The sequence below is a fragment of the Ixodes scapularis genome, unplaced genomic scaffold, assembly GCF_016920785.2.
Source record: "Ixodes scapularis isolate PalLabHiFi unplaced genomic scaffold, ASM1692078v2 PGA_scaffold13__105_contigs__length_92229423, whole genome shotgun sequence".
In the NCBI taxonomy this organism is placed as follows: Eukaryota; Metazoa; Arthropoda; class Arachnida; order Ixodida; family Ixodidae; genus Ixodes; species Ixodes scapularis.
In genome coordinates, this window is record NW_024609839.1 from 30,359,089 (window position 1) to 30,386,385 (window position 27,297).

At 43.9% G+C, this 27,297-nt stretch overlaps 1 protein-coding gene and 1 non-coding gene across 2 annotated transcripts in view; both read left to right on the forward strand.

Annotated features, from left to right (window-relative positions):
• Positions 1 to 1,010: 1,010 nt before the first annotated feature.
• LOC115326872 overlaps positions 1,011 to 27,297 on the forward strand; it is a 38,062-nt gene continuing 11,775 nt past the window's right edge. The window contains exons 1-4 of the mRNA XM_029987801.2: positions 1,011 to 1,088; positions 19,921 to 20,026; positions 21,513 to 21,598; positions 24,331 to 24,432. Coding sequence (XP_029843661.2) covers positions 1,011 to 1,088; positions 19,921 to 20,026; positions 21,513 to 21,598; positions 24,331 to 24,432 — 372 coding nt within the window. The remainder of the gene's footprint in view (positions 1,089 to 19,920; positions 20,027 to 21,512; positions 21,599 to 24,330; positions 24,433 to 27,297) is intronic.
• On the forward strand, positions 8,410 to 8,482 carry Trnak-cuu. Its single transcript has one exon. It is a non-coding gene; the product is annotated as a tRNA-Lys (tRNA).

The window sequence follows — 27,297 nt, forward strand, 5'->3', positions numbered from 1 at the left end:
CCCACACTTCGCCGCGTGCGGAGAGAGCCCGTGGCTACCTGCAGATCACCTTCTGGGCTTAACCAACAAAATCAAATTGCAGGAACAGAAACAACTCTCACGGGAACAAGAAAAATATCGGTCAGCAATGAAAAATAGTTACGACAAGCGACACCAAAGTACAGTGCCAGAGATCCAACCAGGCGACGTGATTTTAGTCCGAAAAGGATTACAAGGGTCCAAGGTCACATTTTCTGGGCCTTACATGGTCACCTAAACATGCAGGCAAAAAGGAATTCTCAAGACTTTGCCCTACTTGGGACCGAATGACATCACCGAAATCTTTAGGAACGTGGTTCCATATCACCCCAGGAGGACTGAGGACAAAAGGCCCGGCGTGTGTAATGTTCCAAGGCCAAGAGGACAACAAGGAGGAAGCTAGAAAGGAAAACAATGAAAGAGGAAGCTAAAAGGGAAAACGCCATTTAATCCTGTTCGTATTTCGGCCCTTTATAATTATGTTTTCTAAAATTAATAAACACAGAGTGCTCAAATAATTTTATTACAATTCTTTCTACCTCGTTTTTATTTTATTTTCTTGGTTTTAAACGTCCAGTTGTTGTCGCCATCCGGTTTGAGGAGCGCAGTCTACGCGCGATTACCGGAAGTGGCCTTGAGTGGGACCACTGGATAGGATTTTACTGTGGTGCTGATCCGTGACGTCTTTAAAAAAGCGAAAGAAATTACGGTGACGTACGATGACGTCATGGTGGCCAGCACCGCGGATGGCGGGGCGTGGTGCTGTCGGCGGGGGAAAGGAAGGGAAAGGGTGTGCCGTCCACCGCAGACGCAACTGGCGCCACTGTAGAGTCTTCGCATTTCTGAACGCATTTGTCGATTTGTCGCACGTCGATTTGTCGATTTGTCACTGGAGGTGGTTGCCCGTGTGTTTTCCGCCGTTGAAGCAGCGATCGTTCAAAATGATCTTGTTTTGTTCGGGTACGACAACGAGCTTGGATTAGGAAAGAATCATGACGTACTTCACGCATTGCTGCTGCGGGTGCATGACGGTCCGAACAGGCACCAAAGTGTTGGCCATCCTCAGTGTTGTGAGTACCCGCGTCCTGTGTGCCATTATTATTGGGGGCTGGTTTTTGTTGTTTACGTGGCAGGATGCGTTTGACCTTGGAATTCTACCAAGACTATATGTGTGTGTGTGTGTGTGAGGGGGGGGGGCGCTGTTTTTGTTGTTTTCGTGGGAGGGTGCGTTTGACCTTGGAGAACTCTTATTATTCCGGTGCCAGTGAGAAATGCCACGGGAAACGAGCCGGTTGTAACGGTGACAGCGGTCGCGGGTGGATTTTAGTTCGGTGCAAGCGTCCGCGGCGGCCTTGAGGGGCGACGCGAAAGCGTGTGGTAGAATTGCGCAATGTTTTCCTCAAGTTGCTCCTTCCGGCCATCACCCTCTCCTCGCTTTAACGTCTATTTTTTTCTTGTTTGGAAGGGCGGAGCGGTTGTGCTTACGGGATGCAACTTCACTCAGTGTGTTCGCGGCTTTAAAGTTACGTGATTGAAACTTGGAAATGAGTCCCGACGCAGTGCAGGCGCCACTCCGTTGTAGGCAGCGGCCGCAATTGAAAATGCTAACGAGCTATTTTAGGAGGCTTTTAAAATAGGGGTCCCAACGTTCGGGTGCCCCTATTGGATTGGAAAACCTTTATTGTTGGCTAGAGTTACAGGTGGGTATGCTGATCTTGCTAGATATTGCGGAACCCGAACGGAACAACGTTGCGTCGCCGGCTTGTATACCTCTCCAGAGGGAGTCTCGAACGAAGCGATTCACAGCGCGCGACTCTGGCTTTGAGAGTGTACGTCAGTGTTGCCTGACTGCGCTGGGCCGTGGGTTTTCTCGTCAGTGGGCTGTGGTAGCGTGCGTAGGCGCGAATTCCGGACGCTGCTGCCGGCTATAGTTCCTCGTTTTATTTTTTATTTTGTGTTCTATGGCGAAGAGAATGTCTCGATGTTTTTAAGAAAGCATTGCAGTGTTTTTGGGAACAAACACAAAGAAATTACAATTAATTTGGGTGAGTCCGTGCGAGAAGGAACAAATGCAACTGGAATGTTTGTTTCATTTTATGCTGATTTTTTTACGGTACCATATTTTAAGCCGTGTCAATCAACAAAGGTCTTAATAACTGCCAAAAATTTTTGAACACACCACAAGATAGCCGAACTGCATGGGTATTCCTCGCTCACGACATGAAATTCACCAAGTCTTATCAACCGAGCAACTTATAGCAAGTATTTAAGTAAGTAATGCTTATTTCCAGAAATATTGTGCTGAGGGCACTAGACAAAAAGCTTCCATGAGGTAGCTTGTCCGGGTCTCGTGCCCCTGCACTTACAGGGCATGGTAAAAAGAACAGCTACTATACACTACGCTTTGTCTAAACAAAACAAACGTGTACATAATTTTTTTAAACAATGAATATTATTGTGGTCTATTATGAACTTGTTAAGTAATGTAAGCAGGTTATGCGCAATAGATAGCAGTGCATAATTTGTACGAAAATGAGGCACATTCCAGAGCTTTCTGCGTCTGAAAAGGATAGAAGATTCACGTTTTCTCAGGTGGGATACATTAGACAAAAACGAAATAAACTCATCGGTCGAAAATAAATAAGAACATAACAAACGGTATTCGTACACACTGGCAATCCTCATAACATTAAATTTAAGAAATAATGGTTCCGTATGAGGTTCCGTATGAGGCGCGTTTGCAATAGAACGCGGCATTTTCGTTTATTGGATCGTAAGTTTGTTAATATTAGATTTATTGTTGTGCCCCAAACCAAATGACAATAGCTAATTTGTGAGCTAAGCCGAGCATGATAAATTTGCATTTCAATATTTACAGGCAACAACGAACGACAGTGACATACGATTCCAACAACCTTTTGGCGGTTTCTTAACTAAGAATTCGATGTGATTATCCCATTGCATATTTTCTGAAAAAAAATGACACCTAGCGTTTTGTGCTGTTTAACTATTTCAACCTAGTCGGTGTCAATCTCTAGAGCATAATTACTAATAACGTGCTTATTTACAGGTCTCAACCAAATTGCTTAAGACTTTACAGTGTTTATTTTAAGACTATTTATTGTTGACTACGAAATAAACTTTTCCAGAACTAAGTTTCCCATGGGTATAAGTTCGTCCATATTCGCTGCAGATAGAAATATACTCGTGTCATCTGCATACATTAAGAAACGTGCTTGGTTGCAGATATTGACTAGATCGCTTATATACGCATCGAACAGCAAAGGTCCGAGTATGCTGCCTTGGGGCACACCAAACTTCAAGATTTGCAAAGAGGAAACCTGATCATTCACTGAGACGCATTGCTTGCGATGTTCTAAATATAAATGAATAAGTATCAAAGGCGTGCCTAGTTTGCCATAACACGAAAGTTCATCAAGGAGCGTTGAATGGTTAAGAGAATCAAACGCTTTACTAAGGCCTATAAATATTCCCAGTGTCAGCCGTTTGCATTCTATAGTATGTAATATTATTTCCTTCTGGGATATCAAACCTTTTTCTGTGGATTTTTTCTTGCGAAATCCAAACTGGGAGTCAGTTAGAATAAGGGTGGCGATGTGGGTTAGTTGGTTCGTACTGACGAGAAGGCAAACAGCGCACAGTAAACGGTTTCAGATGAGAGTCAGCGCTTGTCCTGTTTCCACTTCCTGTAGTCCCCGTTCACTGTGCGCTGTTTGCCTTTTCGTGAGTCAGTTAGCACTGATTTCTGGGTAGAAAATTCGTGTAAACAATATAATTTTTTCCAGCCTTTTGGAAAATATTCGAAGAACCGAGATGGGTCTGTAATTTGTAACTAAATTTTTGTCTCCACTTTATGCAAAACTGAAACTTTTGTAAGTTTCTTGTTATTCGGAAATTGGCCACTAGAAAATGCTAAGTTAAATATATGTAGCAAGAGTGGGGCCGCCGCCATGTTGCTGATGCTGATACGGCTGGTGCAGCTCTCGCGCCCCTTATAAGCTAGAAATTTTCTGCCACTCTCTTGGACTGTGCAAACCCGCTCAGCCATAGTTTCCTCTATACTCACAAAGCCTTGCAGTTCGATGACGGAGCCATAGCCAACCGGCAACGGCCAGGCGGCGCCAGCAGGGTTAGAGCGCACGGTTATACCCTGTCTCGTTGTAACTTGGCAAAGGGTAAATGATAAGCCCCACATTGCGTGCCGGTGGCTTCGAAATGCGCGACGTATACGAGCGCAACGCACACATATTAGAGCATGACGCAGCGAAAAGCCTGATACTTTTCCGGAGTTGAGGCGCGCTCCAGTGATGAGCAGTCACGTTCCGATTGGCCTGCCAGGGTCGTAGCTTCCGCTCTACTGGCACGTTACGCGATCACGGCTTCCTGGGATACCCAGTATTTCTTGCTTCAGACACTAGGCTAAGCGGCGCCACCAGAGTAAAAGCTCACGTTTGAACAATGCAGCCGCCACTCCTACGGTACTCAATATTTCTTGTTTCTGTCACTAGATGGCGCCAAACCAAACAGCATTGCAGGTTGCCTATAGAGTGCCCGGTCGCAGAATTGGAGCGCGAGGATCTGGTAGCTGGCACAGAGCATTTCTCGGGGAGTCTGGTAATCAGCGCACAGCTTTTGCAGACGCGAGGACCCGAAACATGGTTTTCAAAACCGACGAGAAAAGAAGCGGTAGCCCGAGGAACGCGAGAAGCACGAGCGGACATTACACTGCTCGGGACAAGTGTGTTTCGGTGGCTCGCCGCAGCGGGGCGCCCGTTACATGACTCTTGTCTGCCCCTCTAGCTTTTCACGTTCGGTGGCCGCGTTACGTGACGATCTGCCAGGCTTTTTCAGTATAGAGGAGGCTATGGCTCAGCGCAGCTCTCTACCTATGTTTTTCTGTCTTGCATTCCATGTTTTCTGGCACCTCTTGAAAGTTCCCACTTAATTTTTCTGATGCCTGCTGCGTACCCCTTCTGTGCTATCTTCCTCTGTGAGAAATATCAAATATAGTTGGTAAGTGCCTGCCATTCCAGTGTTGTTGCTCGACATTCACGGGAAACGAAGGATGGGAAGGACGTCAAACGGCCTTCGACGCGATTTTGCGAGGAATGACAACTGTTCTCCCCCCTCCCAGAGCTAATCCGCGTAGAGTCCTTCCCAATCATAGCCAAAAATAGTTGTTCGGGTTGGAGTCAGTCGCGCCAGCTCCTTTGCCTCTGTGCTGGTGTGGAAAAAAGAAGCTTTCCCCAAAACGAAGTCATCTTGGATTCCGTCCGATCGTCAAGATGTGACTGTCGTCGACTGTGACTGTGTTATTTGAAATCTTTCTCGAATGAATTCTTTTCAAATAACGCTGCATCGTGTGGTACGAACAATATGTTGTTCGAATGTTAACACTTGTTAATGGTATGTCCGTAGTCTTGTCCATCAGTAAACACGTCATTTGTGAGCGTGAAAAATGCATGCCTTTCGGCTGTCTTCTGTTGTAAATTATGTTCTACAGCTAAGCGATTTGTCGTTTGACACTCGGCTAATCGGGCGGTGCCATCAAAACTTATCGTTAAAAAAACGACAATTAACATTCCAGTCATATTTGTTCTGTCGCGCGCGTACCCAACAAAAATAGTTTGCAAATATATATATATATATATATATATATATATATATATATATATATATATATATATATATATATATATATATATATATATATATATATATATATATATTGTGGGGATTTTGGACATTGAGAACTTCGGTTACGATGCGGGCGGCGCGCGAGAAACGAGCGCGGGGCAAAAGCACGGGGCGCGAGGCGCGTGAGGGACAGGACAGGTCAGCCATGGCGGTGCAAGCCAACGAACACCGGGCTCGAAGAATAAAGATGTCTCCATCATGACTTGGACCCTTTCTCCAGACAGGCGGTGAGCGAGAATACCACAAATGCTGCACCAACGTGGGGCTCGCCGCTTGTCTGGGGCCGGGCAGAACAGAGTCACGATAGGCGAGAAGAACATCATCCGCGACGGACGCCTGCTCGGATGCCGCTTCCAGGCCAAGGGCAAGTTCTAGGGGACCTGCTGGAAAAGCCCACTCCAGGTACCTGGGCTGCTAGGAGCAGCAGCAGTTGTGCAGCCCGTCGAACGCCCTGCCAGACCTGACTCTTCGAGCTGTCCGCGGGAGGCTACGCGAGGTACCCCTGACTGCGAGTCGCCCTGCAAAGTGATGGCCCCGGTGGGCGTCGACTCTCTGCTGTGCTACGCCATCTAGGCGGAGCACTCTTAAGAGAAACGCTGAGAAGATCAGAGACGCCAAGGAGAGTCTTAGAGAGTGCCAAGATTCAGGAGGAAAACATTGAGAGCATCCCGTGAGGCGTCGACTGTCCGCTTTGTGATTCAGCTGTCCAGTTCTCCCGCCTTGCTCATCCAGTCACACTTGCGACGCATCAGTTCACGAGGGTGGAAAGACTATGGAGTGCAAACCTTATCACTGAAGTTTAATTTATCTTAAAGTGACAATGCCGGCGTTTCTGTTTGTTCTCCCTTTTCACCCGAACTAGTCGTGGTGCAAGCTGGAAAACTTTTTAAAGTTAAGCGGCGCTATTGACGATGCTCGGTTGAGGGGAGAGACCGGTGGGAAAGCAGACAAATACCTTGTGATTCTCTCTTTTTCTTAATTTTAAGATGACGACTGTGGTATTCTCGCTCACCGCCTGTCTGGAGAAAGGGTCCAAGTCATGATGGAGACATCTTTATTCTTCGAGCCCGGTGTTCGTTGGCTTGCACCGCCATGGCTGACCAGTCCTGTCCCTCACGCGCCTCGCGCGCCGTGCTTTTGCCCCGCGCTTGTTTCTCGCGCGCCGTCCGCATCGTAACCGAAGTTCTCAATGTCCAAAATCCCCACATCTCTCCCCCTTTTGTATTGCTCATGTTACACAAAAGCAGCAGGCAGTTCATTACACCAGATGTTTGCACCAACCCTACTTCGCGGGACAGAACACCTCACAAACATTATTAACCTCCCGTAGCCAATAACTATGTCCTGTAGGGTTCGGTGCTACTGCTCACCCGCAAGAAGGACCAACAAGGCAGATCTCAGAACACACACCTTTACTTGTTCGTGGCAGCGAACTGACTGCCCAGCCCCGAGCCTCAACCGTGGCTCGCGCGCACGTTGCGCGCCGGGTACGGAGCGCGAGCTCTTTCGCCCGATGATGGGCCGCAAAGCCCACAAACTTTCCCCCCTCCCCTCCCCCCTTCTCTGTCCTCTGGCTCCGTGGCTGTCCTCTCTGGTTGTTGGTGGTAGAAGAGGAGGGGGTTGTGACGATGCAGGCGGCCGGATGCGGTTCGTAGAGGCCGCCTCCGGATTGGTGATGCGGTTGTTGCAGTTGCCAATGAAGTCCCGAATAAGCGACAGACTCGCACCGGTATCAATCAGCGCTACCACAGCTACTCCGAGCACGATGTCCATAAGACGCTGGAATGTGGCAGGAGAGTTGCTTAAACCAAAAGGCATGCGCACAAACTCGTACAACCCTCTGTAGCATGTGAATGCTGTTTTCTCAATGTCAGCGGGCTCGACCTCTATCTGGAGGAAACCGCGACTGCAGTCAAGAGTCGTGAAAAAACTCGCGTTTCCCAAGTTGTACATGATCGACTCAATCGAGGGTTACGGGTAGGCGTCGCGAACGGTTACCGCATTCAGGCGCCGGTAGTCAACGCAAAGCCGAGCCGTTCCATCCTTCTTGGGGGCAAGGACGATTGGGAAGGCCCAAGGGCTCTGTGACTCACGTACTGCACCCGTGTCGATCATCTCTTGGAGCGCCTTGTCCAGCAGGGCTCGCTTGTGTACGCTGATTGGTCGAGGGTTGCCGCGTAGAGGCCGTGTATTCCCGGTGTCAATTGAGTGCTTTAGGACACCGGTTCTGCCGGGGTTCTCCGTGAGCATCGGCGAAAACTCCTCAAGGAGTCTTTGGAGACGCCGCTTTTGCTGGTCCGTAGCAGGACACTTCTGCAAAGAATCGCTTACCGCACATGGGAGTCGCAAAGCAGGCGTTCTGACGCCAACGTTATCGACACTGACGATACAATACTCTCGTCTGGTAAATGGGATCAGTTTCGAGTCACTACCTAACCGGTAGCCTTTGTTCGGAAAGTCCAGAACCAGGTTCTCCCCGAAAATGAAATCTCGCCCCAAAATAATCGGTACCGTGAGACCAGGTAAGCAAACGAAGCGCTGACGGCGTTTTTTCTCGTTGAACCCGTTCTGTAACCTCACGGCTTGACTCGCGAGCATTTCTGGTCCTGACGCTAGCTGTAAGCGCACGTTAGTCTCGCGCAGGTTAGCTTTCTGCTAACTTGCTAGTCTACCGACCGGCTAGCTCAGTCGGTAGAGCATGAGACTCTTAATCTCAGGGTCGTGGGTTCGGGCCCCACGTTGGGCGCCAAATAATGTTGGGTTCGGTGCTACTGCTTACCCGCAAGAAGGACCAAAAAGGCAGATCTCAGAACACACACCTTTACTTGTTCGTGGCAGCGAACTGACTGCCCAGCCCCGAGCCTCAACAGTGGCTCGCGCGCACGTTGCGCGCCGGGAGCGGAGCGCGAGCTCTTTCGCCCGATGATGGGCCGCAAAGCCCACAATATATATATATATATCAGGGTGTCGAACCGGAACCGAACCGGTATTTTTTCCGGAACTGAACCCGAACTCGAACCGTTATATTGTTATCGCGATGAACCCGAACCGGAACTGAACCGGAAAAAAAGAACGGTTACCGGCTCATTTCAAAACGGTTCGGCCACGCGCTGTTGACAATGAATGTGCTATCAATGCCACTTGTTTTTTTAAGTGCCGTCAACTGACACACACCTCGCTAACATATTTTTCTTCTCCTCTCAGTCTTAGGAATATAAACGCTGCATCCATGAATCTTGACAAACGCTGCATCCATCAATCTTGACCTAGGAACCAGTATTGCGCTGGTCGCGGCTTGCACGGAAGAAAGAGAATTGGAAGGCTGTGAAAAAAAAAAATCGCGTCACGGGATTTCATTTTCCTACAATCTCGTAAATCCTAAATGCTGCTGTGTGCTCATTTCATAACACGTTTCTAGAACGCGCGAGTTCTTGAAGCTTGCTTCCATCGGAATGAGAAAAGAAAAGGCTGTGGAGTTTGATAATAATGCATCCGGTTTGATATAGGCACTTAGAAGCTAACATATTTGTGAAACAGCGAACTCTTCTATTTTAATATTTATCCTATTACGTCCTTCTGGTGTTGTGTTCGGTGAAGTGTTTTTCATATTCCGTATCTTGTTTAATGAAAACTTCTTTAAGGGTCTAATTTGAGTTACCGAAGGCGAGTTCAAATAAAGAAAATGTATTTTCTCCCCACCGTTTCTTCAATTCCTTACACGCCGAGGTGGCGGGATAGTTAGCGAGTTCTACTTGTAAGTGGGTTTGTAAGGAGGTCGCGGATTTTACTGCTACTGCGTCGGACCCAATTAGATGAAGTCGGAATGCGTAAACGTCGGTGAGGTAACCTTTGAGTGCACATAAAGAAACCATTCCTGGTAGAAATCCCTGAGCCTTACACTACGATGTATCCCGTTTCGGATGTGCTGATTTCAGATGTTTTATTTGTAATTTATTTTGATGTTGCAATTTGTCATTTATAATTTCCGAACCGGTTCGCGAACCGGTTCAGCGCCCCGAACCAGTTCGCGAACCGGTTCGCGGATTAAATTAATCTAACCGGAACTGAACCGGAACAAAATAAATTTACCTGAACCTGAACCGTAACCGAACCCATATTCAGAGAAAAAACGGCCGGAAAAAAGAAGTTAATTCGAAAAATGCTTACCGTTTAGCGGGTATCCACTCAACTAAATTCTCGCTTAAAAGTATAATATATCCCGATACCAAAGCAGCAAATACTATGGAAATAATTAAATATAATATTATTACTGCCATTATTATCATAAAACCAGTTTTTGGGACATGTGGTTGGACATAAGCCAACTATACCTTGTGTCATGTGAAGCCAATGAGAGACCCAATGTTAAGCGTTTGCTCGTGTCGCATTAAACGATGAAGCGAGAAAAAAAACAAAAAAAACAAACAAACAGTGCGGCACCGAATAGAAGATCTCAATTAAAAGTCCATAAAAAACGACGGCAATGATCCTTTCGAACTGTTAAGGCCCTTCGGTTCTAAAGTATTAAATTTATAAATAAATTCAGATTCTTTATTTTTTTATCTCTGGTGGTCCGAAAGCCCCCCTGGAGTATAATAAAATTAAAATCAGAAAGTCCGTTATGTCCTGCGGAGTTTAAGTGACGAGAAACTGGTCCGGCAACGTGTTTACGTACATGACTTTTATGTAGATTCATGCGTTTTCTTATGCTTGTTTTAGTTTCTCCTATGTATTGAATTTGGCATTTTTTACATTGAATCAAATAAATAACATTTTCCGAATTACAGTCAAAGGTACCATTTATTTTCCAGTTAAAGTTATTTGCTGTGCTACGAATAGAGTTAGCTATAATTATGTCCCCACATAAACTGCATTGGTTATGATTGCACTTGATGCAACCAATAGGGACCAGGCTACGTCCGATGGAGTTTCGGGACTGTTTAAAGAAATCTAATAAATTACGTGGTCTCTTAAACGCTATACCAGGCGGTCGAGGGATAACTGCCTTTGAAGCTCTGTCCATGTGTAAAATATTCATGTGCCGTCTAAGAATATTGTTTATGTCTGGAAGTTTTGACTGGTAGGGTAATATTAGTCGTAATTCATGGTTATTTCTTTTCGGCCGTTCTACTAAACACGCGTTCCGAGAGATCGCTCGACTTTTTGATATGGAATTATTTATTATCGGTAAGGGGTATCCACGGTTAATGAAATCCTCTTCTAGTGCTCTAGCTTTTATAACAAAATCCTTATTTTCTGAACATAAGCGTCTTAAGCGTAGCATTTGACTGTATGGTATACCTTTTTTGTTTTGTATTGGATGACAGCATTTATAATGTAGAAATTGACGTCTATCTCTAGGTTTTCGATATAAGGTTGTTTTCAAACCATTTTCAGTAAGTCTTACCTTAATATCTATAAACTCTATTTCTGTATCAGAGTATTTATACGTAAATTTAATATGTGGATTAAAATTGTTTGCAAAATTAATAAATTCAAAGAGCTTATCTTCCCCATTATTCCAAATTATAAATATGTCGTCTAGGAAACGTTTATAAAAAAGGGTTTATGCGGGAAGGAGTTAAGTAGCCGCTCTTCTAAAGACATCATATATATATTTGCATAGGAGGGAGAGAAGCGAGATCCCATTGCTGCGCCATGTATTTGTAGATGGTGCTCATTCATAAATGTAAAGTTATTAAGCTCTAAAGCTAATTGCATAAGAATATTTAAGACGCTTTTACTAACAGTGAGGTCGTTCTCATTAACAATATTAATAACTGCTTGAAGACCTTCATCATGCGGTATATTAGTGTAAAGAGACACTACGTCCATTGTGACAAGCAACGTACTATTAGTCCTAAAATCTATTTGGATATCATTAATCAAATTGAGAAAATAAGAGGAGTCTTTTACGTAGGACGGGGCACCGGCTGCAGTACTTTTAATTTGTTCGTCAATAAAGGCGGAAACATTCTCTGTATTAGTACCTATTCCCGAAATAATTGGTCTACCTGGGTGATTTTGCTTATGTAGTTTCATTAGCATATAGAACTGTCCTGGTCTCGGAGTTTCCTGAATGAGATACGTAGAAATGTTTTTCTCTATTTTCTTATTATCTACTAGGCATTTTAATTGGTTTTTTATTGTCTCTCGAAACTTAAGTGTTGGATCATAATCTAGTTTTTTTATAGAACTTAGTGTCGTTCAGTTGTTTAATTGCTTCCGATACATAGTCGGCTGTGTTAACTATGCATATACCTCCCCCTTTGTCAGCCGGGGCTATTATGATATCTCTGTTATCCGTGAGGTTTTTTAAGCATTGTCTATCCTTATAAGTTAAATTATTATTAAGTGGTCTGTCTTTTTTATACGCTGATAAAACATCTTTCTGGACCGCCTCTATGTATTTTATGACATTAACATTTTGTTTATTCAACGGCGGAATCCAATAGGATTTGCGTTTATATAAAGGCTCTTGATAAGGAGCTCCCTTGAAAAAAAACTTTACAGTGCAATTGCCGTGCAAATTCATTTAAACCTTTGTGCAAGTCCAAATCATTACTATTGTTGCGAGGAGTGGGGCAAAACTTTAATCCCTTCTTGAGAACTATCTCTTCGTGTTTAGAAATTACATGGGAAGAATAATTTAATATTTCGGACTTTTCTCCACCCAAATCTGTAGAATGTTCTGAGTTACATGTATTTGTATGCTCTGTTCTATTAATTAGGCGTTTAAAGAAGTTTTTCCATTTTTCTATTAGGGGCGAGAAAAATCCAAGAGTACATTATCTCTAAGTGCCTTACGTCGTTTAGTATTAATTACTTTTTCCACGTATCTCATTGGTCTTCGAAACTCTGTTCGCATTTCTGATAGCTACTCTGACGAGTTTATTTCAAGTTCTGGTGTACCCCAGGGATCCATCCTGGGGCTACTTTTATTCCTTTTGTTCATAAATGATCTTGCTTCCCGTATTACAGATGCAAGAATTCTTTTGTTTGCCGATGATGTTTAGCTTTTTATAAGTGTGAGGTCACTATCTGATTGCTCCCGTCTCCAGGCTGACATAGAACGTGTTTCTGAACGGTGTAACAAAAACCGCTTGTCACTTAACCCCAAGAAAACTAAATCAATTGTGGTATCCAGAAAGCGGGACATACTTTATTTTTTACATAATTTGGGAGGGGCCCCTATTCCTCGGGTTCCTTTTATCAAGGATCTTGGTGTATTCATCGATAGTTCACTCTCCTTTAATAATCACGTGTCTATAACCGTTAATGCAGCACTGAGAGTGTTGGGAATGATTTCACGGTTGTGTCGCCAGTTTTCTACGCCACGTTGTTTACTGCACTTGTTTAAGACATTAGTGAGGTCAAGATTAGAATTTGGCTCAATCATTTGGAATTCATTAACGTTATCTCAGGCTCTTTCAATAGAAAATATACAAAAACGAATGATTAGAATTGTGCATGACCGTTATATTGGAAGGAAATATTTTTACCATTATGAAACGTTACTTGTTCGATTTGCGTTGCACAAGCTTGCTGTGCGGAGGCAATACAGAGATTTTATATTTCTTCACAAAGTTGTACACGGAGAAGTGAATTCAATTGATCTGTTGCGTTTCATAGACTTTCATGTTCCGTCAAGGGTCAGTAGGAATGTGCTAACCTTTTACCCATCTTGTATGTCATCTGTGTCTCCTTTATCGAGAATCCAATTAGCATTTAATAAGACCCATCTTGACATATTTCTTTGTTCAAACCAGTTTATGTTCTATGTGCAAAAGTGGATGTCCTTGAATTACCTATTGTAAGGCGGGTTCTGTGTATTCTTTCAGTTTCTGTTATCTGTCTATATTTTCATTGTAACAAGTATTTTAATGTTTGATATAGTGCTGTGTTTTCATTTTCTTTGTGTGCACCACATCATAGACTGTAAAGTTGTTTGTGGGCACGTAAAATAAAGATTTATTATTATTATTATTATTACTTCTCGCTCCTTTTATGAATGTAATGCTGCAATTCTTTTAATATTATTAAAGGTAAACCAGGGGAAGTTTTTAAATTAATATCGATCTGAGACTCTAAAGCACGAATATTTTCCATTGACTGCTGTATGGTAATGTCCAGTAAAGACATTCTAAAATTAAAAATAGCGCAATCCCATGTTTGTACATTTACACGGCATAACTGTATGGTTGGAGCTGTATATGTGTTATAAAAACCTAACGGAATATTTTTTGTGTGCGGCAGTTTTGCAAAAAAAGTTTATGGGATTCAGATCGAATTAATTTATCGAAACCAACGCGAAGATTAAAAAAGGGTTGGAGAAAAGCCTGCGGGAGTCAATTTGAATCCGACGAACGTCGGCGTTTACTTTGTGGAGCGCGTCGAAAACGACCCGCTAAGGGATTTCTATTACGTGCGGAGCCATCCCTCACACCTTGCAGTGAAAGCTGCGGGAATGACTCCGGCAACGATAATAGAACAGAATCTGAAGGCGTGCCCAAAGAACGAGGAACAACCCCTGAAACTTGCCCACGATGTACCCTCCTCCCTCGGGCAACATCTTCAAATTCAGGGGACCTAGGTGTAAAGGGACACTTGCACAGCAAGTGGGTAACTAAAAAATCTTTGAAATGGTTGGCCAATTCAGCTATACCCTCCCTACTTAGGTGTAACCCATCGAAAGACAAAAAACGATGAGGGGTTTTAAAAAAAGAACGGGGATCTAAGAATACTACATTTTCGTAAATAAAAGAGAACTCCCTCAGAAAAAAAGTTTAATTCAAAGATTGTTTCGTTAATCCATCCTATGTAGCTTGGTCCACGGGGCCTAAAATTATCCTCCAACCGGGGAGGAACGCTAGAGATAATTATATTCACGCCCGGTCGATTTTGCCGAATGTGTAAAATAAGATTATTAAATAAAATGGCGCACCGAAAAGGCGGTAAACGGCAAATATCATTTGACCCGATTTGTAAAAAAATGGAATTGGCGTGACGGGGGAGACGGTCTACGAAAGAAAAAAAATCTGAGATTACACTACCAGACTTCGAAACAACCGTCGGGCCACTACCGTTAAAAATAACAAGAGTGTGCAAATAGTTAATAATGGAGGTTCCCACGATGGCAACGGTCTCCAGGCCTAGGAGGGCAGGGGCACGTCCCGAGGCCATGATCAACGGAACAGCACCTGAGAACAAAAGACGGCACTCCAGAGAAATATGTTCAAAGAAATATTTGCCCTTAAAGGAGTTGGTCGAGGAGGTTGCCAAAAAAGTGAGCTTGAAACGTTTCGGGCCTGGTAGGCTCTTCGTCAGTCAAAGTAAGAACACTTCGTTCTCCTTTTCTTTCAATCAGAGAAAAAACGGCTGGAAAAAAGAAGGTAATTCGAAAAATGCTTACCGTTTAGCGGGTATCTACTCGACTAAATTCTCGCTTAAAAGTTTAATATATCCCGATACCAAAGCAGCAAATACTATGGAAATAATTAAATATAATATTATCACTGCCATTATTATCATAAAACCAGTTTTTGGGACATGTGGTTGGACATAAGCCAACTATACCTAGTGTCATGTGAAGCCAATGAGAGGCCTAATGTTAAGCGTTTGCTCGTATCGCATTAAACGATGAAGCGAGAAAAAAAAACAAAAAAAATACAAACAGTGCGGCACCGATTAGAAGATCTCAACTAAAAGTCCATAAAAAAAGACGGCAATGATCCTTTCGAACTGTTAAGGCCCTTCGGCTCTAAAGTATTAAATTTATAAATAAATTCAGATTCTTTATTTTTTCGATCTCTGGTGGTCCGAAAGCCCCCCTGGAGTATAATAAAATTAAAATCAGAAAGTCAGTTATGTCCTGCGGAGTTTAAGTGACGAGAAACTGGTCCGGCAACGTGTTTACGTATATGAATTTTATGTAGATTCATGCGTTTTCTTATGCTTGTTTTAGTTTCTCCTATGTATTGAATTTGGCATTTTTTACATTGAATCAAATAAATAACATTTTCCGAATTACAGTCAAAGGTACCATTTATTTTCCAGTTAAAGTTATTTGCTGTGCTACGAATAGAGTTAGCTATAATTATGTCCCCACATAAACTGCACTGGTTATGATTGCACTTGATGCAACCAATAGGGACCAGGCTACGTCCGATGGAGTTTCGGGACTGTTTAAAGAAATCTAATAAATTACGTGGTCTCTTAAACGCTATACCAGGGGGTCGAGGGATAACTGCCTTTGAAGCTCTGTCCATGTGTAAAATATTCATGTGCCGTCTAAGGATATTGTTTATGATTGGAAGTTTTGACTGGTAGGGTAAGATTAGTCGTAATTCATGGTTATTTCTTTTCGGCCGCTCTACTAAACACGCGTTCCGAGAGATCGCTCAACTTTTTGATATGGAATTATATATTAGCGGTAAGGGGTATCCACGGTTAACGAAATCCTCTCCTAGTGCTCTAGCTTTTATATCAAAATCCTTATTTTCTGAACATAAGCGTCTTAAGCGTAGCATTTGACTGTATGGTATACCTTTTTTGTTTTGTATTGGATGACAGCTTAATATAAGGTTTTCGATATAAGGTTATATCGAAAACCTACAGATAGACGTCAATTTCTACATTATAAAAGCTGTCATCCAATACAAAACAAAAAAGGTATACCATACAGTCAAATGCTACGCTTAAGACGCTTATGTTCAGAAAATAAGGATTTTGATATAAAAGCTAGAACACTAGGAGTGGACTTCAATAACCGTGGATACCCTTACCGCTAATAAAAAATTCCATATCAAAAAGTCGAGCGATCTCTCGGAACGCGTGTTTAGTAGAGCGGCCAAAAGAAATAACCATGAATTACGACTAATCTTACCCTACCAGTCAAAACTTCCAAACATAAACAATATTCTTAGACGACACATGAATATTTTACACATGGACACAGCTTTAAAGGCAGTTATCCCTCGACCCCCTGGTATAGCGTTTAAGAGACCACATAATTTATTAGATTTCTTGAAACAGTCCCGAAACTCCATCGGACGTAGCCTGGTCCCTATTGGTTGCATCAAGTGCAATCATAACCAGTGCAGTTTATGTGGGGACATAATTATAGCTAACTCTATTCGTAGCACAGCAAATAACTTTAACTGGAAAATAAATGGTACCTTTGACTGTAATTCGGAAAATGTCATTTATTTGATTCAATGTAAAAAACGCCAAATTCAATACATAGGAGAAACTAAAACAAGCATAAGAAAACGCATGAATCTACATAAAAATCATATACGTAAACACGTTGCCGGACCAGTTTTTCGTCACTTAAATTCCGCAGGACATAACGGACTTTCTGATTTTAATTTTATTATACTCCAGGGGGGCTTTCGGACCACCAGAGATCGAAAAAATAAAGAATCTGAATTTATTTATATATTTAATACTTTAGAACCGAAGGGCCTTAACAGTTCGAAATGATCATTGCCGTCTTTTTTTATGGACTTTTAATTGAGATCTTCTAATCGGTGCCGCACTGTTTGTTTGTTTTTTTTTGTTTTTTGTTTTTTTCTCGCTTCATCGTTTAATGCGACACGAGCAAACGCTTAACATTGGGCCTCTCATTGGCTTCACATGACACTAGGTATAGTTGGCTTATGTCCAACCACATGTCCCAAAAACTGGTTTTATGATAATAATGGCAGTAATAATATTATATTTAATTATTTCCATAGTATTTGCTGCAATTTGGTATCGGGATATATTATACTTTTTAGCGAGAATTTAGTCGAGTAGATACCCGCTAAACGGTAAGCATTTTTCGAATTAACTTCTTCTTTTTTCCGGCCGTTTTTTCTCTGACTGAAAGAAAAGGAGAACGAAGTGTTCTTACTTTGACTGACGAAGAGCCTACCAGGCCTGAATCGTTTCAAGCTCCCTTTTTTGGCAACCTCCTCGGCCAACTCCTTTAAGGGCAAATATTTCTTTGAATATATATATATATATATCTTAAATGTGGTATAGTGCTTTTTCAATATCATCGGGAAAATACGTACACCATGAAGCAGAAAATACAGCGGGAAAAGACGAGAATTTAGCCGCCAGCAGTGTTTAAAACTGCGCCTACGCTGGCTGCGCCTATCGAAATCACAGTCCAGTCGGTTAGGGTTAGCAGGGACGCCTGTGAGAGTCTAATCTCAAACCCAGTGACTGCACTCGACAACGGTTTGTTGCCCCTGGGGTCGAGTGTTTCTGAGAAAGCTGTATAAACATATACAGTTTTTTTTTAAGCTTTTCAGATCTGTTTAAAAAAAGCCATAAAAGCTACACTTGCGTGGTTTGTGCAGGTGAGTTATATAGTCAGAGGGACATGGGGCTACCCGTAACGATCAGTCGACCGATTAAGTAAAATTTGTTAATTACCTTTTTATTTAGTGAAAATGGGCATATGGTTCCAATTAGAAACTTGTTGAGCGTCATCACTAGATCAACTCCGTTTAGAAAGATAAGGCGGGGGCAGCATTTTACGGCGTTCTGAAAGAACGCTTAGTTTGGACGCGTTTGTAGGTTTTGGTTTCTTTTCGGAGCGCATCTCTGCGCCTGCTGTTCTGCTCCTCAGTGGCCAAGACGCGCAACACACGTGCGACATACTTCTGTCCATCATATGAGGAGGGCGAGGCGGTGGCTTCGTGCCGCAACCACCGGGCAGCAGGACCGCGGGCGCAGAGAAAGCGAAACCTATAGAAATGCCTCCAATCTGAGCGTTCTTTCAGAACGCCGTAAAATGCTGCCCCTGCCTTGTATCTTTCCAAAAAGAGTTGATTGGGTGGTTTTTGATGGACGCTAAGGCAAGTTTGGAGTTAGAATCTAGTATATTTTAACTAATTAAAAATATAATGAACAAATTATGCTTAATTAGCCGACTGATGGTTACGATTAGTCCCTGTATTATGTCCCCTGGCCCTATAACTCACCTGTACAAACCGCATAAATTTAGCTTTCACGGATCTTTTTAAACAAATCTGTAAAACTTGAAAGAAAAAAATAAACTGTATACAACCAAATTACCTTGGGGTGTGAGGTCTCAGAGTGCCCATATACAATTTGCATTTCTTTATTTTTAAATATTCTTTGGTATGCAGCCAAATGTAGCTATGAGTCTGCCCTGGCCGATGATATATGATGTACCTTAGCATGTTGGAACAAAGCTTTATGGTTATGAATATGAGATTTTAAAATTGCGACGGACTCAAACTGCATGGGGAAACCGCTACGTGTACGTACTCGTAGCAGAACGTGTTGGATAGACTACAGTTAAAAACATTCAAAATATACGAGGGACAGACACACACAGTTTTTTCAACGAGCAGCGACATTTAAATGATGCCCATCACACTTGGTCACAGAAAATTAAGGGAAGACGAAAATACTAGAAAAAGATACTCGAAAAAGCTATAAATTGAAATAGCTGAAATCAACTTCCTGAAAGGGAAGAAGAAGATGAATTTTGGGGGGAGGATGCTCTTTTTATGACAACTCTGGCGCTAGGAATTCCAGCTGTGGTGTTGATAACGACAACGAGGGCTTGGAAACATTGTCTGCGGCAGTCTTGGTCTTAAATGCTTCAATTATTTCTCGCCCATAGTTGTCCTTGCGTGAGCCGAGCACGGTAGTGTTTTCATAGCTAGGGCTGCAATCTTGGCAGGTGCGGGCGTGCACAACAATTGGGTGGTAAGAGTCGGATGACGCTTTGGTAACACCTAGTAAGTGTTCCCTGAGGTGAACGTTCAGGCATCGTCCCGTCTGGCCGATGTATTGGCTGCCACAACTTAGCGGAATATAATAAATTGGCTTTTCTTGGCATTTAACGTATTTGTTGGAGTGCCTGATCGTGCATTCTGGTTGACGACTTTCATTGTTCACCCTTTGGCATATTTGTTTTAGCTTCAGCCTACATGCGAATACCACCTTCGTGTCGAACCGGGCAGCGAGACTCTTCAGGCGGTGAGACGTATTAGGCACGTATGGAATGCAAGCGGGGTGTGTGTTGCTGTGTTTTTTCTTGTTCGATGAAATACGGTTGGGGTCTGTGATGAGTCGTTGAAGGGAAGTACGGAGGAGGTCTGCTGGCTTTGGGGATTTCCGGGATCTCTATTATTCACCTTTCCCCTTTCGTTCCAGATCGACTCCCTGATTGGCATCATCATCTATGCCACGTTCGCGGTTTACCAGAAGGAGGTCGCAGAGGCCTTTGACGATTTACCCGACACGAAGAGCTTGGCGGAAGGTAAGCACGCCACTGTTTTCACTTGCGCGGCGAGATTGCTCTTTAGACCCTTTTATTAAATGCGCCAGAAGGGGGCGCTTTTAGCCATGGGGCAACTTACATCCCCGTGAACTTCCGATCAAATGAGGACAAACAACCGGCACTATACCACTGCTTATTGCAACGTTCATGAAATATTTCATGACTAGTTCACCAGATGATCAGCTAAATGATTAATTAGCGAGATATTTGTAGGTTTGAAAACTCCTGTGAGATGACGAATCTCCTCTTATCTGTTTAATAGAAGAACATAAATCCCCAAGCTCCACAGAACTTGAGGATTTTATCATCTCAGAAATATTGACAGGCTCGGAAAGCCTGCCAAAACCACGCTACTGGAAGTCTCTTGGGGCGGAAGAGACGGCTTGCGTTTGTAAACAGTAAAATGGCCTATACCTTATTTTGCCGCAGCTTGGCAAACAGAAAACTCTGCCGCCACCTCGAGCCAATCGGCCCGACACAGGCAAAGCTTTGTGAAAGCTCCTTACCAATGGGGGACAGCCAAAACACAGTGTGTTCTCAAAACATTACCCAAAGAAGCTTCCTGCAGCAGAGTCGCGTAATCCTCTTTTTTCTTTTTTTTAACATTACCACTTCGAGGTGTTGAAGCAGAAAACGCACGTCCATGCACACCACGAGCGCTGGCACAAGCCAACCATGGAACGCAAACATGTACTTTCATACCACAACCTCTAGAACCATGACTTCAAAATGGGTGGATTGCTGAGAAAAACTTCGCGAGTCGAAGGTCCCAGATAACTTGGATTGTATTGCCTTTCTAGTGTCTCAGTGGTTATGAGTTATATAATATGTGTGATTATTATTATTATTAATATTATTATTATTATTATTCTAATAATAAATGAAGATATGCCACAAATAATATATTTGATTGAAAATATTTCGATTTGTAGTCTTCGCACCTGACTAAGAAAAATAGCGAGCAGAGCCCCCCGCAGCCCACTCTAAGCCAGCGATTTTCGTGCGAAAGAAAAATGCTAGATTTTACGTCGCAGATGTCTTTTCTAAATTGTTGGGTCCTTGTGAGTCGCGCTTCCAGAGAAATCTAGGCACGCGTAAATGCTTCGACAGAAGCCCGTCAAAGCTGGTTGTACCGGGGCACCGGTGGCCGAGCGCGTTAAACAACCGCAACTCGGGGCATGTGGCGTCAAAGATTGTACAGCACAACCCAGAGATCCTGTGTTCAATCTCCATTCCTACGCGTTTTGATATGAACGAGCACCGTTCCAGCGTGTCGTCACGTATCACTACTGCGGGATGCACATTAAAGACCCCTAGCTAGGGGTGGTGCTGCACTGTCTAAATTTATCATCTACAGGAAAGACACCACGCACCCACTGGGGGCGACTAACTCCTGTTTTCTAAACAAACACGCGTCAAAATTACTCTTTAGGTTGTGCTGACATGTTTGTTGCATTCTCTGCAGCTGTTTTTGGCGTATACGTCGCTTACACCGTCATCTGCGTCATCGGGCTCATCGTGTCCAGCCTCTGTGTCAGGGGCGCTTACATGGTAAGGCTCCACTTTCCTGCTTTTTGTTGTTCGAGCTTCAGGAAAGCCAGATTTCATAATAATAGTAAGAATTATAATAAGACCCTTTACATTTCTTTTTTCTTTTTTTACAAAAGGGTAGAAGGTTTTGAGTAAAAGACGGGTACTGGTGCCCAACACACTTTAACAAAAAACAACATTGTGAAAAAAAAAAAAACACGTTTGTAGCAGTTTTTTTTTTTTTTTTTACGAGGCTTAGAGTTGATAGCGGTAGAAGAATACTCCGAACCTAAAACGTTTTAGTGATTTTTTTTTTCTTTTCTTTGAGAAATGAGAGTACCGATAAAGGATTGCTCATTTACACATAAACAGACTCTTTCAATGAAGAAAAATATTTCACAGCTTATACGTTACTCTGCACACCAATCTGAGGTGACAGGTTGAAAATTAGGTTATCTGTAAGACTGAGAGTTAACACTAGATTTGTTTACTCAGGGATGCTCACATTATCGGCATCTAGTTCAATAACGTATTTTAGTGATTTGAGGCCATGATTCGTATGAGGTGTTTGAACTCCACGTTTCGCCACGTTGTCTGCCAGTCTTGATCCCACTTTGTCAAGCATCTGCAATATGTGACAAAGAAAAAAGTGGAAAAAATGATTGTTAAGTCACAGTTCTGTGCCCGTTGCGACTGCTCTTCCCTCGTATAGTTAATAGGAACAAGTGTTTCTTTCTCCACTTGGCATATGGTGATGTTTTATTAATATAAACACCTTCGATCCCCAAAAAATAGTCCAGAATGTGAGTTGACCATAATGAACAGACAGAAATGCACGCGTTTTCCCATTTCGCCCCTTAGAATGGTGCCCATATAGCGAGGTATCCATATTAACGAGTTCCATATCAACGAGACATGACTGTACATTGAAAACTAAGAATTCTGGAAAAGTTTGGTGTACTTCGTTTCAGCTTACGTTCAGACGCAACAGACCCTACGAGCCAGTAGAGCGAATTAATTAGCGTTAAAACGCGCGTCACTGGTACTTTTCTGTTTACGATTGGTTGAGCGATGATAGAACGCGGACAGACATATGATGAGCACAGTGATGGTGCGCCTTTTATGTCTGATTGGCCCCATCAGCTGGTAGCGTCAGCTGCGTCTGGACATGAGGTGAAACGAAGGTAGTCAAGCTTTCGAATTTTGTAATCGCATCTTCCGATACAAACGTGTTTTGAAACGATGATGACATCTAACAGAGATTGGGCTGTGATCAAGGTAACCTAAATGGGCAGAGAAAGAAAAATGAGGGGCAAACGTATCAAACTCTTCTACAGTCGCGGTGAGAACGGCAGGTAGGAGGGATCTTCAGTTGTCCCGCCTCCAGTGCGAGCTTCCTACCTTTGACTGTGCTCCTGAATTTTATGAACCTCGAGCGTGTTTGCACACCCAAAGCACAGCGACGACATGGAGTGCGTATTGGAGTCGAGGCAGGCATTCAAAAGACACCCTGCCGTTCTCGCTTCAGTTAGGGAATTTACTCAGTCGCCTTTTACACGGATCCGCAAAGTAAAAACCACCAACTACAAAGCACCCCCCTCCTCCCCTCTTCAAGAAAAGTTATGTAGTACTAAGTATTACAAACACGAAACGACCACAACAAAACAATCCTGGGACAACTACTTCGATCTTAATTACTGCAAAACCCTAAGTAATCGAAACAAGGGAAAAATGGGAGACGGGGCAACAGCATCTCAAACACCGCTGCAAATCTACTTTCACTCCGTGTCTGTAGACTCTTTTCGGTCTATATGAAGCGGTTGCCGACCCTTGTGGTTCCTACATGAGAGAGGAGGTTACTAAAATAATTATCTACTGATACTCCCTAATAATGTTATTGGGTATCGTTACCATAGCATTTTCTGTAACTATAAAATAACTCAATGCATAATTATCTTTTTCATTCAATTCCTTGTTATTGTCATCTGTTTTGGGGACAAGAACAAAAAGTAACTTTCACAGATTGAGGTTCAGGAAAAAAAAAAGAAATAAGGATAATAAAAATGTCCCACGCGATCATAGTTCTCTACTTCTCTTTCCTTATTTATAAAGCACAACATACTTAACGCATCTAACATGCACTTTAATAGATTAACTGTCACGTATCATTTTTCCTTAACGAGCATATTACACTAATAATAAGTAAATAAATAAATTATTTTAGACCTCGCCAAGCTTGAAAATAATGTATCATTATATCCCTCACGTCATGGGCATCCATGGCGCATCCCATCATCTAGAACTAATTTTGGCTTACAGAGGTTGAGTTACAGGTTACCGTCACTCTTAAACAACATATTTTCTCAAGATTTTGATTCACCTTCATGAAATCCTCATACAATCCAGACTTTCCTATATTGAGTGAAATCCTTTGCCTCATGTTTGTTATATCTATCGACTCCAGTGTGTTATTGAAATGCAACCTACTTTCAATGGAACTCATTTTATATGGCATCTTATATAAGTTATCTTCATTGCGTTTTTCTTCCGTGTTTTTTATGTCAGTGCCGCTCTGCCTTGTGTATTAGGGGGCAGGGACCCATCAAGCTGCAAACGTGAAGTTTTTTTCCTGGCCTCCCTTGTCACATGTGTGTAAAAACGCTGTGACAAAATAAATAGATTCTGATTCTGATAGTTATATGAATGAAAAAAGCTTCAAAGCGCATTGTTTTAGCCGATTTTTATCTTTGTAGGATCAGCGACACTACATCGTGCCTTACTTAGTGTTTGGAATCATGGTCCTCGTGGTCCAGGTAATCCTTGCCATCTTGTTGATCATCGTCGTCATCGTAAACGTGAGTTGCCTGTAGCCCAGGAGTGTGCCATTGTTGGAGTTGCCCTTGCGAGAAATGCTGCGCTTTTGAGACTGGCTTCTTGACTTGAAAGTTATGCCTCTGTCGAACTGGATAATTTAGTATCCAACTCACCCAAGCTGCCATCCCCATAATTTAATGTCACTTGAAGAGAGTACACTTCGCTTCTAGTGTCACTCATGAGCTGCGCGCGGTAACTTTTAATGTCGATCACCGAACTCTCTACACTCGATCCAAGAGACCGCGTGTGTAGCGTCCATACCAGTGTTTCAGGAGTAAAGAGAAAACCTAGTAGAAACTATAAGAAAAAGCATAAATAGAATCTATTTTTTAGATAAGTACTATTTAATATTGCTGCGCGCTTACGTAGCGGAGTCGGCAGTGTGGCTCACACGCAGGTGGCTCCGGTTCGATTCCCGGCACCACGTTTCGTCTTCTTCCTTTCTAAAAGTAGAAGATGCGAAAACATTGGAGAAGATTCCAGCCTATTTATGTTCAGAATGTATACTTCGAGAAGGATCGAGGCAGAATATTCCAGGTCTCAGGGAAGGCTTAAGAAAAGCTGCGCCGCACCGTACAAGTCAGTCTCGCTCTTGCGCTCGATCGTGCACTCGCCGACCTTCGGCGCCGGCGACGCTATACCTCTTCGTATTGGAGAGCGGAGCTCTCAGGACGCCCGTTTCTCGGTTTCGCGGTGTCGCCATTAGCGTCGGCGCAACCGCGCTAGATTTAGCAGGAAAAATGACGTCACAAGATTTGGTGTCACATCACCTATGAACAAATGCAGTTTCTCCGCTAGATTTAGCGGAAAAATTGACGTCACGTGACCTCGACAGATATCCGATTCACCGCTAAATTTAGCGTCGAATTGAATTGCTGTTGTGGTCACGTGGCGTCAATTTTTCAGCTAAATTTAGTGGGGAAACTCTGGGAGGAGGGGAGGTATGGAGGAGGAAAAGGAGGAGGTTATGGAGGAAGGGGGGAGGGGAGGAGGATGGGAAGTGGAAGAAGAAAGGAGGAGAAAGAGGAGGGGAGAGGAGGAGGTTGGAAGGAGGGGGAGGGGAATGGAGAAGGAGTAGGGGAGGAGATGAGAGGAGGAGGAGGAAAGAAGGGGTGGACGAGGATCAGAGGAGGAGGGGACGAGGACGAGAGGAGGAGTGGGTACGGAGGATGCGGACGGCCATACCCTCCAATCCGTACCCTCTCCTCTTCTTCCTCAAGTGCTGCGCTCTCATTTCGCGCTACAGAGATTTGTAAACGTCTCTTTTTTTTCGGCACCAGTTCGTCAAATGTAATGTTTAGTTTCTGTTCATTCGTCGTCTCATCAGCTGTCATTCGTGACATTTTGGTGGAGGTGCGGGATAAGGATTACCAATGTTCAACACCAATCTGAGAACTCGAAAGCCAAGTCCTATCCCAAGCTCGACGAGAAGACCTATTTTCGAAGAATCAGAGAATCCAGGAAGCTGTCGCATCTAGGGACCGTCCCCCCCCCCCCCCCCCCCCCAATTGGGTGCACGGCCAGAGACATGGAAGAAAGCCCAGTCGACCATGAACAGCCAGTCCTTGCTAGCACCGGTGACCCCTTTTGTCGTTTTCCTGCCTTTCGCTCCACTTACGCTGACACCCTTAAACGGCGACGTCCATGAAGACGTGGAAGATTGGCTTCAGCATTACGTAGGTATGGCACGCCACAACGGATGGACAACTGAACAGTGTCTGCAAAACCTCTACCTTTCTTTAGAGGGAACTACGAGGTACTCTTTTGAGAACCATGAGGCTTCCCTTCCGACGTGAGATACCTGCAAGACCTTTTTTAAGAGGACTTTCACGAACCAGCAACGACGATAGCGAGCGGAAGTCCTCCTGTAAATAAGGACTCCAGGCTCCAGAAACTGTCACCAGCTTTGTTGATGACGTTCTGCGCCTGAGCAGCCGTGCCGACCCTCAGGCCACCGAGGAGGACCTACGTGTCCTGATGAGGCGTGAAGAGCGACATCTTCGGCGGCCTTCTTCGCAACCCACCAATTATTGTCGACGAATTCGTTGCCGAAGAAACAGATCGAGCGTACACTGTCGGTTTGAGCCAGCCACTACAACCGACTCACCAGCACGCATGTTGCTGCAACTCTGGCATCTTCCCGATTCGACCAACGTGGCATTGACACTGGCAACCTTCGAGCAATTGTCCGCGACGTCGTCAGGGAAGAGCTCCGGAAAATTATACCCACTGCTGATCGCCCCGCCTCGATTTCCATCCCCGACGTCGTCCTAGAAGAGGTTCAGCGAGATTTTGAGTCAGAAGCTCCCGTCACCGTGGCAGCACCGGAAGAGCCCACTCTCAGCTACGCCGCCATAGCCCGATGACACCCGCCAGCTGCCTACCGTTGCCGGCCGCCACCTCAACGTGAAATTCCAGCACACCAGCACTGCCGACGCAATGGAGCACGGGCCCAGTACATCCGCCCGCAGCAACCCTGGCCGAGGAAGACCGATGTATGGTGCACAGCTGACGGACGCCCTGTTTGCTACCTCTCTTGTGAAGCCGACCACACTTATCAATGGTGTGCCCCTACCGCGAGATAGCTTTGCAGGTGTTCGCACCTAATGACCCTCGACCACGGCTTGCAGAGCGGCCAAGTGACGTCGAGGAATACTTGCATCGATCTCCGTCTCCGCTGCTGGCTGGACCACAAGGATTCCGTTCCCTGTCATCACGGCATCCGGGGTGAAGTCTCCATCAGTCCCGCCGACAGAGATTGTCCCCCCATGCCTAGCCGGAAAAACTAAGCGCGACAACTTTGGGAAGGGGGGTTGACATTCGCCGATGCAGACAAGAACCTCCAA